This window comes from Carlito syrichta, unplaced genomic scaffold (assembly GCF_000164805.1).
Source record: "Carlito syrichta isolate Samal-C Ts95f unplaced genomic scaffold, Tarsius_syrichta-2.0.1 Scaffold308955, whole genome shotgun sequence".
In the NCBI taxonomy this organism is placed as follows: Eukaryota; Metazoa; Chordata; class Mammalia; order Primates; family Tarsiidae; genus Carlito; species Carlito syrichta.
Window position 1 is genome coordinate 298421 of NW_007253051.1, and position 18153 is coordinate 316573.

An 18153-nucleotide genomic window follows, 5' to 3' on the forward strand; every position below is an offset into this window, starting at 1 on the left:
AGACCCTCCTGGGCAACTTGGCGAGACCTCATCTCTACAATAAATAAAAAAATTAGCCGGGTGTGGTAGCGCCCGCCTGTGGTTCCAGCTACTTGGAATGCTGAGGTGGAAGGACCGCCGGAGCCCAGCAGGTTGAGGCTGCGGTGGCCGGGAGCAGGCACTGCACTCAAGTATGGGCCACAGAGTGAGACTCCAACTGAAAAAAAAAAAAGAAAATATTTTTTTTCTGCATTGTACTGTCTTTACTTTTCTGTCAAAGATCAGTTGACTATATTTACATAGGGCAATTTCTGGGCTCTCTGGGCTCTTGATTCCACTCCACTGATCTATTTGTCTATTCTTTTACCAAAGCCACACTGTCTTGATTACTGTACTGTTCTGAACTTGGGTAGTGTCAGCCCTCCAACATTGTTCTCTCCTTCAATATTGTGTTGGCTATTCTGGGTCTTTTGGCTTTCAATGTATACTGTAGAATGAGGATGTCAGTATCCACAGAATAACTTGCTGGGATTTTGATTGGGACTGCACTGAGTCTATAGGTCAAGTTGGGAAGAACTGACATCTTGACAGTATTGAATCCTCCTACCTTCGAATATGAAATACCTTTTCATTTATTTAGTTGAATTCTTTCATCAAAGTTTTGCAGTTTTCCTCATATAGATCTTGTACATATTTTGTTATGTCTATACCTAAGTATTTTACTTTGGGGTTGTTTTTAATTTCAAATTCTACTTGTTCATTGCTAGTATATAGGAAAGTGATTGACTTTTGTGTATTAACTGACATCCTACAACTTTGCTATAATTGCTTATTTGCTACAGTAGCTCTTTGGTTGATTCTTTTGGACATTCTTTTATTTTCTTTTTTTGAGTCAGGGTCTTGCTCTGTCGTCCAGGCTAGAATGCAGTGGGATGATCACAACTCACCGTAGCCTCAAACTCCTCAGCTCAGGTGATCTTCCCATCTCAGCCTCCCAAGTAACTAGGACTACAGGTATATATCACCATGCCTGGGTAATTTTCTTTTTTTGTGTGTGGCAAAGTCAGGATCTATTATGTTGCCCAGGCTGGTCTTGAACTGCTGGACTCAAGCAATCCTCCCACTCTGGCTTCCCAAAGTGCTGGGTTTATAGGTGTAAGCCACCATGCCCAGTCTGGAATTTCTACATAGATGGTCATGTTATCTACAAACAAATACAGTTTTATTTCTTTCCTCCCAATCCATATACCATTTATTTCCTTTTCTTGCTTTACTGCATTAGCTAGAACTTTTTCTTTTCTTTTTTTTTTTTTGAGTTGGAGTCTCACTCTGTCGCCCAGATTGGAGTGCAGTGGCTGCTCCCGGCCACCGCAGCCTCGCCTGCTGGGCTCCGGTTATCCTTCCGCCTCAGCCTTCCAAGTAGCTGGAACTACAGGCATGCGCTACCATGCCCGGCTAATTTTTGATTTATTGTAGAGATGAGGTCTCGCTGCCCAGGCGGGTCTCGAACCCGTGGGCTCAGGCAATCCACTCACCTCAGCCTCCCAAAGGCGCGGGATTACAGGCTGAGCCACCGAGCCCAGCTAGCTAGGACTTTCTTTTTGTTGTTTTTTTTTTTTGAGTTGGAGTCTCACTCTGTCGCCCAGACTGGAGTGCAGTGGCTGCTCCCGGCCACCGCAGCTTCGCTCGCTGGGCTTCGGCGATCCTTCCACCTCAGCCTTCCAAGTAGCCGGAATTACAGGCATATGCTACCATGCCTGGCTAATTTTTTTATTTGTTGTAGAGATGAGGTCTCACCAAGTTGTCCAGGCGGGTCTCGAACCCGCGGGCTCAGGCAAATCACTCACCTCAGCCTCCCAAGGCGTGGGATTACAGGGTGAGCCACCGAGCCCGGCTAGCTTGGACTTTCAGTATGACATTGAAAAGGAGTGGTGAGAAGAGACACCCTTGCCTTGTTCCTGATCTTACCTGGACAGCTTTTTGTTTCTCACTTTTACGTGTGATGTTAGCTGTAGGGTTTTTGTTTTTTTGTTTTTGGTGAAGCTGAGGTAGTTCCCCTTTATTCCTAGTTTTCTGAGAGTTTTTGTCTTGAACGGATGTTTGATTTTCTCACATGCTTTTTCTGCATCTATTGATATGATTGTGTGATTTTTCTTCTTTAGCCTGTTGATGTAATGGGTTACCTTAACTGATCTTCAAATATTGGATCAGTGTTGCATACCTGGGATAAATCTCACTTGGTTGTGATATATAATTTTTTATATATTGTTGGATTTGATTTACTCATATTTACTTGAGGATTTTGCATCTATGTTCATGAGTTTTCTTTTCTTATAATGTCTTTTCCTGGTTTTTATATTAGAGTAATTCTGGCCTCAGCATGAGTTAGGAAGCATTTCCTCTGCTTCTATCTTATGAAAGAGGTTATAAAGAATTGGTATAATTTTATTTATTTATTTTTTGAGTTAGAGTCTTACTCTGTTACCCTGGCTAGACTGCAGTGGCATGCTCATGGCCACCGTTATCTCCAACTGCTGGGCTCAGGTGATCCTTCCACCTCAGTCTTCCAAGTAACTGGAACAACAGGCGCATGCCACCACACCTGGCTAATTTTTTTATTTATTGTAGAGACAAGGTCTTGCCCAAGTTGCCCAGGCTGGTCTTGAACTCCTGGGCTCAGGCAATCCTCTTCCCTTTGCCTTCCAAAGTGCTGGGATTACAGGTGTGAGCCACCATACCCAGCCTAGAATTGGTGTAATTTATTCCTTAGCGGTCACTGGTAGAATTACTGTTTTGGAAGATTATTAATTATTGATTAAATTCTTTAATAGATTCAGGTTATCTATTTCTTTTTGTATGAGTTTTGGCAGATTGTGTCTTTTAAGAAATGGATTCATTTAATATTGGCTATCAAGTTTGTGGGCATAAAGTTTCCTTTAATATCCTTTTGATGTCCATGCGATCTACAGTGATGTTCTCTCTTTCATCGCTGATATTAGTAATTTGTGTCTTTCTTCATTTATTTATTTATTTGAGTTGAGTTCTCACTCTGTTGCCTAGGTTGGAGTGCGGTGGCATGATCACAGCTTACTGTAGACTTGACCTCCTGGGCTCATGTGGTCCTTCCACCTCAGCTTCCTGAGTAGCTGGGACTATAGGTGTGCACCACCACACCTGGCATATTTTTTTATTTTTGTAGAGATGAGTTCTCGCTATGTTGCCCAGGCTGGTCTCAAAGTCCTGGTGCTTAAGCAATTCTCCTGCTTCAGTCCCAAAGCACTGGGATTACCGGTGTGAGCCACCACATCCAGTCTATTTTTTCTTTAATTCACTTGGGTGAGACAATGATTTTATTGATCTTTTCTAAGAACTGGCTGTTGGCTTTGTTGATTTTCTCAATTTTCTGTTTTTAATTTAATTGATTTCTGCTCTAACTTTTTTTATTATTTTTTTTCTTCCGCTTATTTTGATGTTAATTTGCTCTTGTTTTTATAGTTTCCTGAAGTGGAAGCTTATTTATTTCAGATCTTTCTTATTTTCTAATATATGTATTCAATGCTATCAATTTCCCTCTAAGCAGTGCTTTTGCTGCATTCCACAAGTTTTTTTTTTTTGAGCCAGAGTCTCACTCTGTCACCCATGCTGGAATGCAGTGGCATGCTCACGGCCACCGCAGCCTGGACCTGTTGGGTTCAGGAGATCCTTCTGCCTTAGCCTTTGAAGTAGTCAGAACTACAGGCATGCACCGCCACACCCAGCGAATTTTTTGATTTATTGTAGATACGAGGTCTCACTAAGTTGCCCAGGCTGGTCTCAAACCCCTGGGCTCAGGCAATCCTCTCACCTCAACCTCCCAAAGTGCTGGGATTATAGGCTTGAGCCACTATGCCTGGCCTCCACAAATTTTGATAAGTTATATTTTCATTTAATTCAAGTTCTTTTAAAATTTCTTTTGCAATTTCTTCTTTGACCTGTAATTTTAAAATGTGTTGTTTAATTTCTAAGTATTTTGGGATTTTCCAGCTATTTTGTTGTTGATTTCCAGTTTAATTTCATTGCCATCTGAGATCATTGTATGATTTCAATTCTTTTCAATTTGTTAAGGTGTGTTTTATTGCCCAGTATATGATTTATCTTGGTGAATATTCTGTTTGAGCTTAAGAAGATGGCTGGGCTCGGTGGCTCAGCCTGTAATCCCAGCACTTTGGGAGGCCAAGGTGAGTAGATTGCCTGAGTTCGCGGGTTCGAGACCAGCCTGGGCAACTTGGTGAGAGCTTGTCACTACAATAAATCAAAAATTAGCCGGGCACTTACTTGAGGGTTGAGGTAGAAAAATCACTGGAGCCCAGCAGGTCGACGCTGGGGTGGCCACGAGCATGCCACTGCATTCCAGCCTGGGTGGCGAAGTGAGACTCCCAACTAAAAAAGAAAAAAAAGAAAAAGAAAAAGAACGTGTATTCTGTTTTTCTTGAATAAAATATTCTATAGATGTCAATTAGATCCAGTTGATTGATGGTGCTATTGAATTCAACTTTGTCTTTGTTGATTTTCTGCCCATTGGACCCTGGATCTGTTCAATTCTGATAGAGGATGTCAAAGTATCTTACTCAAATAGTGAATTCTTTTTTTTCTTTTTTTTGTAGTTCTATCAGTTTTGCCTCACATACTTTGTCACTCTCTTGCCAAGTATATACACATTTAGGATTGTTATGTCTTTTTGGAGAATTGATGCATTTATCATTAGTCTTCTCTGAAATTATTGTAGCTATTTCAGCTTTCTTTTAATTAATAATATCTTTATCCTTTTACTTTTTTTTTTTTAGTTGGAGTCTCACTCTATCGCCCAGACTGGAGTATAGTGGCCGCACCCGGCCACCGCTGCCTTGACCTGCTGGGCTCCGGCGATCCTTCCGCCTCAGCCTTCCAAGTAACTGGAACTACAAGGCACACACTACCACACCCGGCTGCTTTTTTGATTTATTGTAGAGATGAGGTCTCGCCAAGTTGCCCAGGTGGGTCTCGAACCTGCGGGCTCAGGCAATCCACTCACCTCAGCCTCCCAAAGGCATGGGATTACAGGCTGAGCCACCGAGCCCGGTTTATCCGTTTACTTTTAATCTATGTGTATGTGTCTTTGTATTTTTTTTTTTTTTTTTTTAGTTGGAGTCTCACTCTATCACCCAGGCTGGAGCGCAGTGGCCACACCCGGCCACTGCTGCCTTGACCTGCTGGGCTCGGGCGATCCTTCTGCCTCAGCCTTCCAAGTAGCTGGAACCACAGGCACGCGCTACCATGCCTGGCTCATTTCAATTTATTGTAGAGATGAGGTCTCACCAAGTTGCCTGGGCGGGTCTCGAACCCGCGGGCTCAGGCAATCCACTCACCTCGGCCTCCCAAAGGCGCGGGATTACAGGCTGAGCCACCGAGCCCGGCAGTGTCTTTGTATTTAAAGTGTAGACAACACACAGTCGGCCTTGTTTTTTTATTTAATCTAACAATGTCTTGATTGATGTATTTAGACCATTGATGTTTAAAGCAATTATTGCTGTAGTTGGGTTAATATCTACTGTGTTTGTTACTGTTTTTTATTCATTGCCTGTCTTGTTTGTCCCTTTTTTGTCTACCATTCTTATCCTGCCTTTTTTGTTTTAATTGAGCATTTTATGTGATTTTTCTCTCTTATCAATTATACTTCATCTTTTTTTTAACTTTTTTTAGTGGTTGCTCTAGAGTTTGCAATATACATTTACGATGAATTCAAGTCCACTTTCAAATAACACTATACTGTTTCATAGGTAGTACAAGTACCTTATGATAACAAAATATTTCTAATTCCTCTTTTTTGTCCCCTGTATCATTGCTGTCATTCACTTTACTTATACATAAACTATAACAATTGGATGCCCTGTAACTAACAATATTTTGAACAATCTGTTCAAGTAATAATTTTTAAAAAATAAAAGTTTTCATTTTATTTTCACTTATTCCTTTTCTAATGATCTTCCATTATGTAGATCTGAGTTTGGGACCTATATAATTGTTCTTCTCTCTGAAGAATTTTTTAACATTTCTTCCTATCCAAATTCCCTGGATTTTTTTTGTCTGAAAAGGTTTTTACTTCTTTCACTTTTGATGGATAATTTTTTTTTTGAGTCACAATCTCACTCTGTTGCCCAGGCTGGAGGGCAGTGGCACACTCATGGTCACCCCAGCATCGACCCGCTGGGCTCCAGTGATCCTTCCGCCTCAGCCTTCCAAGTAGCTGGATCTACAGGTGCTGTACTACCATGCATGATTAATTTTTATTTATTGTAGAGACAAGGGTTCACCAAGTTGCCCAGGCTGGTCTCTAACCCCTGGGCTTAGGCAATTCTCTTGCCTCAGCCTCCATAAGTGCTGGGATTACAGGCTTGAGCCACCACGCCCAGCAATCATAACCGGTTTAAATTCATAGTCTGATGTTTCCAATATCCCTGCCATAGCTTTGTCTAGGTCTGATACTTGCTCTGTTTCTTCACACTATGAGTTTTGCCTTTCAGTATGCCTTGTAGTTTTTGCTGAAAGGCAAACATGATGCACTGGGTAAAAGGAACTCCAGTAAATGGGACTTTAGTGAGATGGTGGTAAGGTGTTGAGGGAAAGTATTTTATAGTCCTATGGTTAGATCTTAGTCTTTTAGTAAGCCTGTGTCCTGGGCTGTGAACTTCACAGCTTTCCATTCCCTTAGGTGGGACAGGATGAGTAGAGGGGACTGTATTTAGATAGTTCCCTTCCCCAGGGTGATTAGGCTCAAATTAAACTCTGGTGGGTTAGGGCCTAGTAAAGTAGTTTGAGTGTAGGCCTTGTTAAAAAGAACAGAATGAGCCGGGCTTGGTGGCTTAGCCTGTAATCCCGCACCTTTGGGAGGCTGAGGTGAGTGGATTGCCTGAGCCCACGGGTTCGAGACCTCCCTGGGCAGGCGAGACCTCATCTTTACAATAAATAAAAAATCAGGCGGGTGTGGTAGCGCATGCCTGTAATTCCCGCTACTTGGAAGGCTGAGGCGGAAGGATCGCCAGAGCCCAGTAGGTCGAGGCCGCTCCTGGCCACCGCACTCCAGTCTGGGCGACAGAGTGAGACTCCAGCTCAAAAAAAAAAGAAAAACAAAAAACAGAATGCCCTGGCGTTACTTTCCCCTGCCCTTGCCAGAGGCACAAGGGAGTTTTTTTTTCCAATCTTTACTGTGCGAATGTAGTAGGACTCCTAAGATAAAACTCACAAAAGTGTGAGACGGCCCCATCTGACTAGGTTCCTTTGGAATTTTTAACTCGCATACTTGTCCACACTGAGTTTTAGCACATGTTAGTTTTATGTAACCAACACCATGATCAGGCTACACAACAGCCGATCCCCTCACTGAGCAGGGGCAGCTCTGGGTCTGGGTCACCTGGGCCGGGCACTCACTAGTGGCATAGTGCTGGGGGGGCTCAGGCTGAATGGAGAGGAGCAAGCTGGGGGCAGCCCTATCTGCTCAGGTGGGCACTGGGGCCTGAGGTGTCCTGGAACCCTTCCCATCTGCCAGGGCCAGGGGTGGGCTGGCCCGTGTGATGGCCCTGGCCTTGGTCTCTTTGTTCCATGTCTAGAGGAACCATTGAAAATCAAATGGGCCTGTGTTTCCCTGCTTAGGAGTTTTCAATGTCTCTCTGGGTGTCTGAGGCCAAGGCCAGTGTCTTTGGGCCCCTCTCCTCTCCTGTGCCACTCCTCCCTTCCCACCGCAGCTCACCCCTTGCTCCTGCAGCTTCCTCCTGCATCCCAGGCTCAGACACACCCCTGCGGGTGGGACTCTCACAACACTTTGTTTTACTCCACTTAGCACTGACTTCACACACATGGCACTACCTGCTAATGTATCTTTCTCTTCGGTGACGTTTCACGCTAGATGAGACCAGGCATTTGGTCTTACTCCCTCCTGTGACCACGTGAGGAGCAGTACCTAGTACGACGTGCTCAGGAAGGAGGGGTTGCGGGGACCCTAATCACGGGGGCCTTTCCCAGCACCACACCTGCTCTTGGTGTTACCTCTGGTTGAATGCCCTTCCCTCTGCTCTTTGCTCATCTAAACCCTACCTCTCTTTTAGAACTAGTTCAAGACCATTTCCACAGACACCTACAGTGATCTCTCCCTTCTAGGAATTCTACCCTTCCTGGTCTTCAACATTTCCTAGGGTGTAGAGAGCTTCCTAATGGACCAGGGGTTCCAGAGGTTGGACCCAGTCTCCCTGGCATGAGGCATGCTGGCGGAAGGAAGGGGTCAGTGCTAGGAGGGGAGGAGATCCTGGGACCCCAGGGAAGAGATTCTGGGCTGGACTGGGTGGGAAGTGGGCACTTCTGCTCCAAGCACAGGAGACAGACAGCATCAGGCACAGGCTGATCCAGATGTGTAGAGCTTTGATATGAATTCTGATGGCAGGAATGCAGGAGCTTGGAGAGAATGTGGGAGGAGCCCAAGGAAGGGTTACTGCCAGGCTCTGCAGTGGGCAGCTTTGACCTTGGGCTCTGTCTTGGAAGGAGCCAGGGCCTCCAGAGTTCTGATGATGTGACGATGGTCAGGCTGGCTGTGAAAGGCGGCTGACAGTGGCTGAGTCAGTCACAGAGGCAGGTTCAGTGGTGGTCAGGCTGACCAGGGTGCTCACAGGCCGGGCCAGCAGCCTCAGCAGGAGATGAGGAGGGGGTTGGGGAGCGCAGGGGCAGCAGTGGCCGGGTCTGAGGGCTGTCTCCGCAAGAGCTCGCAGCCAGCCAAGGCTTGGTGCAGGGCATCCAGGATGGCCGAGGGGCCAGGCCTCCCCGCTGGAGGGAATGAGTGGATGGGGAGGGCAGGGTCAGTCTGCTCCCCTTCACCCACAACTCTCCCCCTCCCTAGGAGCCACCCGCCTACCCTCACGCCCTGCACTCCTCCCCAGCCCTGCCCAGCTGCCTCCCTCTCTCATCTACTTCCTACTGAGGGCCCTGGGTGGTACCCTAGCACACAATTCCTGATCTCCTCCTTGATGCCAGGGACTGTCCAGGCACTGGACACTCCTGGACATACCTGAGCTCTGTCCCTCGAGGCTAGCGAGCAAAAGCTTACTGGGCACCCTGTCGGCCTGTGAGGCCCTCTGACCTTGTTCCTCCTGGCTGCACTGGGCACAAGCTGTGACTGATTCTGCTGCCCTGAATCTTGTCTAAACAAGGGCTGGGTGGCTCATTGCTTGAGAGAGACCCAAGGCCTCAGGTGGAGCCAGCACTCGATGCTCTGTGTCTCAGTCTCTTCATCTGTGGAATGGGGATAATAATGCCCTCCTTCTAGGGCCATTGTAAAGACTTGGGGGGTTAGAAATATCTGTGGCACCGGGTTTGGTGGCTCAGTCTGTCATCCCAGCACTTTGGGAGGCTGAGGTAAGTGGACTGCCTGAGCCTGCGGGCTTGAGACCAGCCCAGGCAACTTGGCAAGACCTCATCTCTACAATAAGTTAAAAAAAAAAAATTAGCCGGGCGTGGTCACGCACATCTGTAGTTCTGGCTACTTAGAAGGATGAGGCGGAAGGATCGCCAGAGCCCAGCGGGTTGACGCTGGGGTGGCTGTGGGTGTGCCTCTGCACTCCAGCCTGGGAGATGGAGTGAGACTCCAACTCAGAATAAAGCAAAACAAAAATCTGAGGGGCTACCCAACACTTGGCCGCCCAGATGCTGGCAGGCCCCGGGTGGTACCCTAGCTGTACTTGAGCAGCTGGCTTCTGCCTAGCACTTCTCTCCGGGGCTTCTGGTCCCTCTGTGCTGGTTAAATAGCACTTTCAACTTCAGAAGTCTCTTCCTGACTACCCCGGCAGGTGCTCAGGGCAGGAAGAGCCAGGCAGACAAGACACTCAGGACAGGGCAGGCTGGAGTTTCCTCCTCAGGACGCTCCCTGGCGCTGAGAGGTGGGGTGCTTTCCTACCGTGTGCAGGGTCCCTGCAAGCATCCAGCGTGTTCAGCAAAAGCTTCCCCAGGGCTCTTTTCGATATTTTCTTAAAAAGAAATGGAGACAGGCCTGGGTCAGACCGTGGCTGCTGTGTCCTCATTCAGCGGGTGGGATCTGGTGGTCCTGGGACTTCTGCGAAGCTCTCCGGGGACAGATAAGCCCCTTCTCCGCAACTTCCCGGCCCCCTACCCCTAGGCTGGCCAGACTGGGCTTCCCAGAGACTCTGGGAGGTGGGTAGAGCAGTGTGCAGGATCCATGCATCAGAGCTCATGTATTTAGGAATAACCAGGCACTTGGAAATAACCACGAGGAAGAGCATTTTTATGCATTTGATCCTTGCAACAATTTCTTGTTATTATGCACATTTTAACCAGCAAAAAAGCCAGGCTGAGAAAAAATGAGAAACTTCCCTAATGCTACTCAGCTGGGAAGTGGAAGGACCAGTGTCTACCCTCAGGCTGTGGGCCTCTGCTGGGACCCACAGCACTTTACTGCCTGCTAGGGCTGATCACAGGCCTATACCCAGGTCTCTGCTTGCCTAGGCTGTGTGACACGGGGTTGGACCTCAGCAGCCCTGTACCCCAGGAAGCCTGATGCACAGGGAAGAGCCCACTTCAGAGTCCTGCAGACCTGGGTTCTAACGTTACTTCCACCTTGTGTCGCCTATATAATCCTTGGTAATCTAATGTCTCTTAAAAAACAATTTTTTTTTAATGGCTTGTTGTCAGGTGTGGTGGCACACACCTGTAGTCCCAGATACTTGGGAGGCTGAGGCAGGAGGATTGCTAGAGCCAGGAAATGCTAGGTGGTAGTGTACCATGACCGTACCTGTGAACATTCACTGTACTTGAGGTGGGGCAACATAGTGAGACCTTGTCTCAAAAAAAAAAAAAAATTGCTGGTAATTTCTGTGTTCTGATTTTTTGCAAAAACATAATCTCAGTGATTTGCCTCTGGGTTCTCCAGGATATTCTGTGTAGATGGCTATGACCTATGATTAATGATAGCTTTGTCTCTTCCTTTCTAATCCTATCCTTTCTATCCATCTTTTGTCTTCTGTGCTGTCTGAACCTCTACTTAGCATCCAAGCAGTGATGGCAGGCAGTCATGCCCTGAATTTGATTGTATGATTTCTTCTAACATTTCACCAATTAGTATGAGATTTGAGAGACATATTTGGTTGAGAGTCTTCATCTGGTTAAGAAAAATTAAGACTGCTTTATTTGCCAGGAAGTTTTATAATCAAAGGAGACTGAATTTTATTGACTATCTTTTCTGCATTAATTGAGATGATTTTATATGGTTTTTCTCCTCTAATCTGCGATGTGGTATATTATGGTGGTAGTTTTTTTTTTTCAGTCTGGGTCTCGCTCTTCTGCCTAGGCTGGAGTACAGCAGTGCAATCATGGCTCACTGCAGCCTTGACCCCCTGGGCTCAAGTGATCCTTCTTCCTCAGCCTTCCGAGTAGGTGGGACTATAGGCATGTGCCACCATGCCCAGCTAATGTTATGATTTTTTTGTTTTGGTAGAGACAAGGTATCACTGTGTTGCCTAGGCTGGTCTCAAACTCCCGGGCTCAAGCAATCTTCCCGCCTTGGCCTCCCAAAGCACTGGGGCTACAGTTAAAGCTACTGAGAGCTACTGTGCCTGGCCTTACAATGATAGATTTTTTTTTTTGAGTTGGAGTTTCACTCTGTCGCCCAGGCTAGAGTGCAGTGGAATGCTCACGGCCACTGCAGCCTCGACCTGCTGGGCTCAGGTGATCCTTCCACCTCAGCTTTCCAAGTAGCTGGAACTCCAGGCATGTGCCACCACACAAGACTAAGAGACTGAAAGAATGAGACTCTGTGAGCCTACCAGGTCCCGGAGCCTCTGCAGGAGCTGCAGCACATCCACCAGCTTCTCCTCCAGCAGAGACAGCCGCACCCTCTCGGTCTCTACCATCTGCAGCTCCAGCCTCAGGTGCTGGTTCTCTTCCTCCTTCCGCTGAAGCTCTGCCTGGGGGGAGAAGAAGGCTCAGCTCCCCATGCTGCCCTCTCCCTGGGACTCACAGCACCCTCCCTGGCAAGGCCTGCTTCAAAGGCCTGCCTCACTGGCCTCCCCCAGCCTGCTAGGTGGCTTAGCATACAAACCACTGTATCTCCTCGAGGTTGGCACAGAGGCCCAGAGAAGCTGAGTGCCTGGCCTGAAGCTGCCCAGTAAGTTGGATCGATGTAAGAGTTTCATACTCAGATTCCTCGTTTAAGGCTCCGTTCTCCCTTCTCTATCCTTCCAGTTTGCTTTTTTAAACAAATTATTTTGGTAGCAAGTAAAAGAAACCAATCTGGCTTGCTTAAAAAAAAAACTTCCTGGCAGGCTAGTGGGCACTTCCCAGAATGGACCGGCAGGTAAAGAACCTCAGGAATGGGGCAGCTCCAGGGGTCAAGACGTCAGCAGCATCTCATGCCCCCTGATGAGGAGTCACAACTGAAAAGGACCCTTCTAGCCATTTCCTCCTTCCCCCAGGAAAGGGGCCTGACTGCCCCAGCCTGAGTCACTGGTCCACCTAGCCAGGGTGCCCCTGAAACCACTAATCCTATCAGAGAACACCAAGGTACCAGGCAGTCGCAAAGTGTCACATGGTCACCCGCCTTCTAAAGCAGTCCGGCTGGGCATGAGGCAGTGCCTTTCCCTGACACAAATGGAGTGAATGAGAGGTGGTAGAGATTCGGGCACTGGATGCCCAGGGTCAACTCTGGGTTTGGGCAGGAGGAGGGAAGGCCCAGTGTTTCCAACCACTACAGGTGGGACTGGAAGGTTGGCTAATTCTGGAACTCCCCTAGTCCCTATTTGCTTGAAAGTTACTTGGATAAATGGTGGTGGGTTTGTGACTGCCAAGTGATTAACAGACGGCTCATAGCACTGCTTTGTGCCAATGTGGTAATCCCCCCAGTCACAAGGGCTATGACTTTCCTGAGGGCTGCCTGGGCAGGCAAGATCAAGGCCTTAAGGAAAACAGAGTGGTGGTGGGTGAGAATATAAAAGTCATTTTATTTTATTTTGTTTATTTTTTACTTTTTTTTTGAGTTGGAGTCTCACTCTGTCGCCCAGACTGGAGTGCAGTGGCTGCTCCCGGCCACCACAGCCTCGACCTGCTGGGCTCCAGCAATCCTTCCGCTTCAGCCTTCCAAGTAGCCGGAACTACAGGTGCATGCTACCACGCCCGGCTCATTTTTGATTTATTGTAGAGATGAGGTCTCACCAAGTTGCCCAGGCGGGTCTCAAACCCGTGGGCTCAGGCAATTCACTCATCTCAGCCTCCCAAAGGCGTGGGATTACAGGCTGAGCCACTGAGCCCGGCTAAAAGTCATTTTAAGCATGAAAGGTCAACACAACACAGAAGAGTGCTAGAAACAGTGATGACCATTGCTCATATTTGCTGAGAGCTCACCACAAATACTTACCTATTTAATACATACAGCATAGTACTATTATTATGCCCATCTTCACAGAAGAAACTGAGGCACAGAAGAGTTAAGTAACTTTCCCAATGTCACTCAGGTAATAGAGGCAGGATTCAAACCCAGGCCATATGGCTCCAGACCACAGCCACCATGCTTTGATGGTCGGCATTTGCTACCTACTCTGGGGAGTAACCAAGGGATGTCCCTACCCCAAGGCATGGGATCCAGAAGCTGGCGGTAGTGCAAACCCTATATCACCGGAAGGGTTAGAAGCAGCCACACTGGCCTACAAAGATGAATGACATTCATCTTTGTTTCCTTTGCACATCTCAACAAAATGTCTGCATGATCCTGGTCTTCGTCCAATTTTTTGCAATGCTCCAGGACCTGCTTTTTTCTGTCTTGGTCTTTGATTTCATGTACTAAGAAGCTGGAGCCTAAACAGGCCCCTTTGTTCCTTCCTACCCTCAACAACTCACCTGCTGGCCTCTGAGGATGGAGCAGAGTGCCTGTCTGGGTTTGGCGGGCACACTGGCATGGCTGAGGCATGGGCTCCAAGCCCAATCCCCCAGCCTCTCCCAAACTGTTCCCTACCTCTCTGGGCTCTTTGAGCATAAAATGAGACAAACCACTTCAGTGCCTAGGATGCGATTCATGTGTTATGTTAGCTGGTATCAAAAAAATGATCGGAAGGAGCTAAAACTTCATCTGATCATACGTGTGCATGAATTTCAGACATGTAAATATAAAATTATCCCATATCAAAACCACAACTGTGAAAGTGAAGAGGGCTTAGTGAAATGCCTACTTCCGACTGTGCTGCACATTTGCTTACCGGGGAACGGAGACGTTCCTGCTGGGTAGAGAGAATGAGAAATGCTGAGTGGCCTTGTTGCAATGGAGACAGCTGGTTGGATGCCGACCCTTCCTACCCATGTCTTCCTGTGATGACACCCGTTTCCTTTGGGAAACAGCCCCTCCTCTACTTCATCTGGTTTCGGTGGAGATGCCAATCACTGAACCCCGCCCCTCCACAGGGATTGGCCCAGGGACAGGCCACTAGCTGAGGCTGGGCCAATCAGAGTTCCTCCCTGAGATTTAATATACTAGGAGTGGGACTCATTATCCCTCCGGCGTTTCCCAGGTAAGCTGGTGGAAGCCCGGGGCTGCCAATGGTCCTGCTTCCCTGTCATCCTGACCAAACCCCTCTGCAGTCAGGGAAAGTGAGGCCAGCTTCGGGAGAAACACATGACAATCTGGCCCAAAACCCTGGATCTAGTTTGTGTCTGAAGCTCACACCACCCCTGTATTCTCAGCTTCATGTTCCAATAAATTCCTGTCTTGCACTCAACCTGATCTGAGATGTGATTCTTTAACTTGCAAGGATCCTTTAACTCAAATATTTCTCATTACATCTAAATCAGGCCAGGCACAGTGGCTCATGCCTGTAATTCCAGCTTGCTGGGAAGCTGAGGTGAGAGGAGTCCAGGCGTTCAAGAACAGCCTGGGTAACACAGTGAGACCCTGTCTCACAAAACATAGAAAAACTAGCCAGGCATGGTGGCATACACCTGTAGTCCCAGTTACTTGGGAGACTGAGGTGGAAAGATCGTCTGAGCCCAGGAGGTCAAGGCTGTGGTGAGCTGTGAGCATGCCACTGCATTCCAGCCTGGGCAACAGAGTGAGATCCCAACTAAAAAAAAAAATCTGCCGGGTATGGTGGCTCAAGTCTGTTCAGCACTTTGGGAGGCTGAAGTGAGAGGATTGTCTGAGCACACAGGTTTGAGACCAGTCTGGGCAACTTGGTGAGACCTCATCTCTACAATGAATAAAAAAATTAACCGGTTGTGGTGGCATGTGCCTGTAATTTCAGCTACTCAGAAGGCTGAGGCGGAAGGATCACCTGAGCCCAGCAAGTCGAGGCTGCGGTGGCTGTAAGCATGCCACTGCACTCCAGCCTGGGCGATGGAGTGAGACTCTGACTCAAAAAAAAAAAAAAATAATCTAAATAAAAGAAAATCACATTTCTTTGAGCCTTGGCATACTCATCGGTGAATAGGGTGCAGGACTGGGCTGTGATCCCTTAGGCCCTTCCGGCTGTGATACTCTAGAACTGGTCTAGCCCTTGACCTCTGAGTTCTGCTGACCTCCTCCCTGGGTGTCTCCAGGGTCTTCCCGCCACAGCCCAGGGTCCCCAGCTGCTCCACCAGCATGGCGATGCGGGCCTCCAGCTCTCCCAGGGCACAGGTATGGTCAATACCACCAAAGTGGCCAAAGTAAGTCATGAGCTTCTCGACTGTCTGGTCATCACACCTGCAGCAAAGGAGAGAGCCAGCTGAGGGGAGCTTCTTCCCAGAGTTGCTCCGCCCAGCCCAGAGTAGGTGTCCTTACTGAGTCTGCCTCTTTAGCCTGAAGCCAGGACACTGCAGCTGTCTGTCCAGCATCCTCTGCCCTGTGACCTCTCCGAACTCCCTTCCCTCCTACCTCCACTCATTCTGCTCGGCCACAAGGCCTGCTCACTGTGTTGTGTCTGTCTAACATGCCCCAGGGCCTCTGCCCTTGCTGTTCCCTTTCTTTGGAATGCTCTTCCCCCAATATCTGCATCGGTCTCTGATCAAAGAGTGCTCAGCACCTTCAGGTCTCTGCTCAAATAGCACCTTCTCAAGGAGGCCTTCCCCACAGCTCCCTCCCCCGCCTCTGTCCCTTCCCCTGCTTATCCCTATTCTTCACACTTGTCACACTTGCTGGAACAGAGGATCCTGTCTTGTTTATTGCGATGTTCCCAGGGCCTCAAAATTTGCCTGGCACAGAGTAGGCACTTCATACATGTTTGGTGTTGACATGAATAATTGGTGATAACAGTAACCCCCCAAAAGCTATAGCACTTTACACTATGATATTAAAAATAAAAGTTGCCCCTAATGGTGGACCTACCTACTGGGCTTCGGGTACCTGCTAAGCATCCTTGACCTCAAGTCCTCAGAAAGCCCTTGCCAGGCAGGTGTCACTGTCTCATCATAACAGAAGACTAAGGCTCAGAGAAATCAGGTGCCTTGTCTGAGGGCTCCCAGACATTCTGAGCCTGTCCTTGGTTTCCTCTAGGGTGGTGGTGAGGAGGTGAGGCATTAATAATAAGTAAGAACGCACCAGCCTAGGGCCAGGCGGGAGGAGGTGCAGGAAACAGTGTGTTGCAAGGGGCAATGGGCTAAGAGAGAGACTGAGAGGGACACTAGTGTCCGGGCAAGACATGAGAATGTTAGAGCATGTCTTGGTGAGAAAGGAGGAGTGGGCATTAAAGCCCCCCATGAGCTGTGCCCTCGGAGGCAATCTCACTTCATCGTCACACACACTAGGGGTGTCAGAGGGCTGGGAAGGGACTGAGCCAGGCCAAACAGCTTCCTGGGCACTCTGGTCTTTCCCAGACAACTTCTGAGAGCCTGAGGTCCACAGCAGCAGACTCTGGATGATCACCATACCTGCTCCTGCAGCTGGAGAGCTGTGCCTGCAGCGTCTTGGCCTTGGCCCCCAGGGGTCTCTGCTCCTTCTGCCACTTCTCCTCCTCCTCTTCTTCATCAGAGGCAGCCTGGCCCTCCACAGAGCGGAACAGCTGCTCCCCCACTGCTGGAGAGTCACGAGATGTGGGGACAAAGGACCAAGGGTGGGGACCAGGCAGCTCTACCCAGGGACATACACGGGGTGGCCAGAGAGGAGGCGCTCTGGTGTCACCTCCCCCTTCTCCAGGCATCTGCTCCTGTGAGGTGAGTTCACCAAGGCAGGTACTGGCCCCTTCCCAGTGGAACTGGCTAGGAGTGAAGCTAGCCAGCCCAAGTGCCTCCCTGGGATTTTATGAGGGACGCTGGGAGAGACGCCCTTTTTCTTTTCTATTTTCCAAGACAACACAGGCCGAGTCCTGCCTGTGGTCTTAGAGGTGGGTATTATTTCCACTTTAGGACATGGCAACCCCAGTCAGGGAAGGCTGGGACCTTCTCTTTGGACTGGAGTAGGCTCTGCAGGGTGTGGGCATCACATTAGATTTTCAACTCTCGGGATCTGTGTGCCTCTAATACCTGGGATGATGTGGAGGAAGGGGTTGTCCCACGTGTGTATGTCCATAGTCCCCAGTGTTGCTGGGTCTTGCTGGTAGGCTCCGGTCTCACCCAGCACCAGGGGCCCACTGTGGCCTCCTGGTGTTCTGCTGTCCAGCACTAGCTCCTGTCCCGGGGTAGTCCTGATTCTCCTTGGGGAGCACGGACCCCTCCTCTTCCCCTCCACCCAGCTCTGAGACAGACCTGGTCAGTCAGAGTGCAGGCCACCCCAGTCTCAGCGACTGGTTCAGGAAGGGCAGGGGACCCAGTAGAAGCCAACAAGAGTCAGCCCAAAACTTGGACTCAAATTTCCAGGGAAGAGAAATGCCCTCTATGCCTCCAGCCTGGGAGTTGGAAGAATGGAGGGCTGGAGCTACCGGTGGCCATCTTGCCACCCTGAGAGGTGTGCCTTCTGCAAAGTGAGCCAGTGCTGAGGAAAGCAGCGTCAGGTATCAGGAGAGATATGTTCTACTGATGTTCAGCTATGCCTGAAACCTATGCGGACTTTTACGTTATGTGAACCAATAGATTCCCTTTTATTTTTATTTACTTTTTGAATCTGAGTCTCATTCTGTCACCCAGGCTGGAGTGCAGTGGCACGATCGTGGCTACCATAACCTTGACCTTCTGGGCTCTGGCGATTCTTCCACCTCAGCCTTCCAAGTAGCT

The 18153-nt window shown here is 48.6% G+C and overlaps 1 protein-coding gene across 1 annotated transcript; it reads right to left on the bottom strand.

The window, feature by feature from the left end:
- Positions 1–8547: 8547 nt before the first annotated feature.
- On the bottom strand, positions 8548–16921 carry EFCC1 (EF-hand and coiled-coil domain containing 1). Its single transcript, XM_008066484.1, has 5 exons — positions 16876–16921; positions 15547–15712; positions 11814–11954; positions 9932–10001; positions 8548–8805 (listed from the first exon to the last, which is right to left on the bottom strand). The coding sequence occupies exons 2-5, from the start codon at positions 15682–15684 to the stop codon at positions 8669–8671; spliced, it is 486 nt and encodes a 161-aa protein (XP_008064675.1). The 5' UTR covers positions 15685–15712; positions 16876–16921; the 3' UTR covers positions 8548–8668.
- Positions 16922–18153: the final 1232 nt, after the last annotated feature.

Coding starts and splice junctions, on each gene's coding strand:
- EFCC1 (XM_008066484.1), bottom strand. CDS start 15,684: ATGACTTACTTTGGCCACTTTGGTGGTATTGACCATACCTGTGCCCTG. Junction 10,002..11,813: donor TGCAGAGGCTCCGGGACCTG/GTAGGCTCACAG, acceptor TTTCTTTTTAAG/AAAATATCGAAAAGAGCCCT. Junction 8,806..9,931: donor TTGCAGGGACCCTGCACACG/GTAGGAAAGCAC, acceptor CATTCCCTCCAG/CGGGGAGGCCTGGCCCCTCG.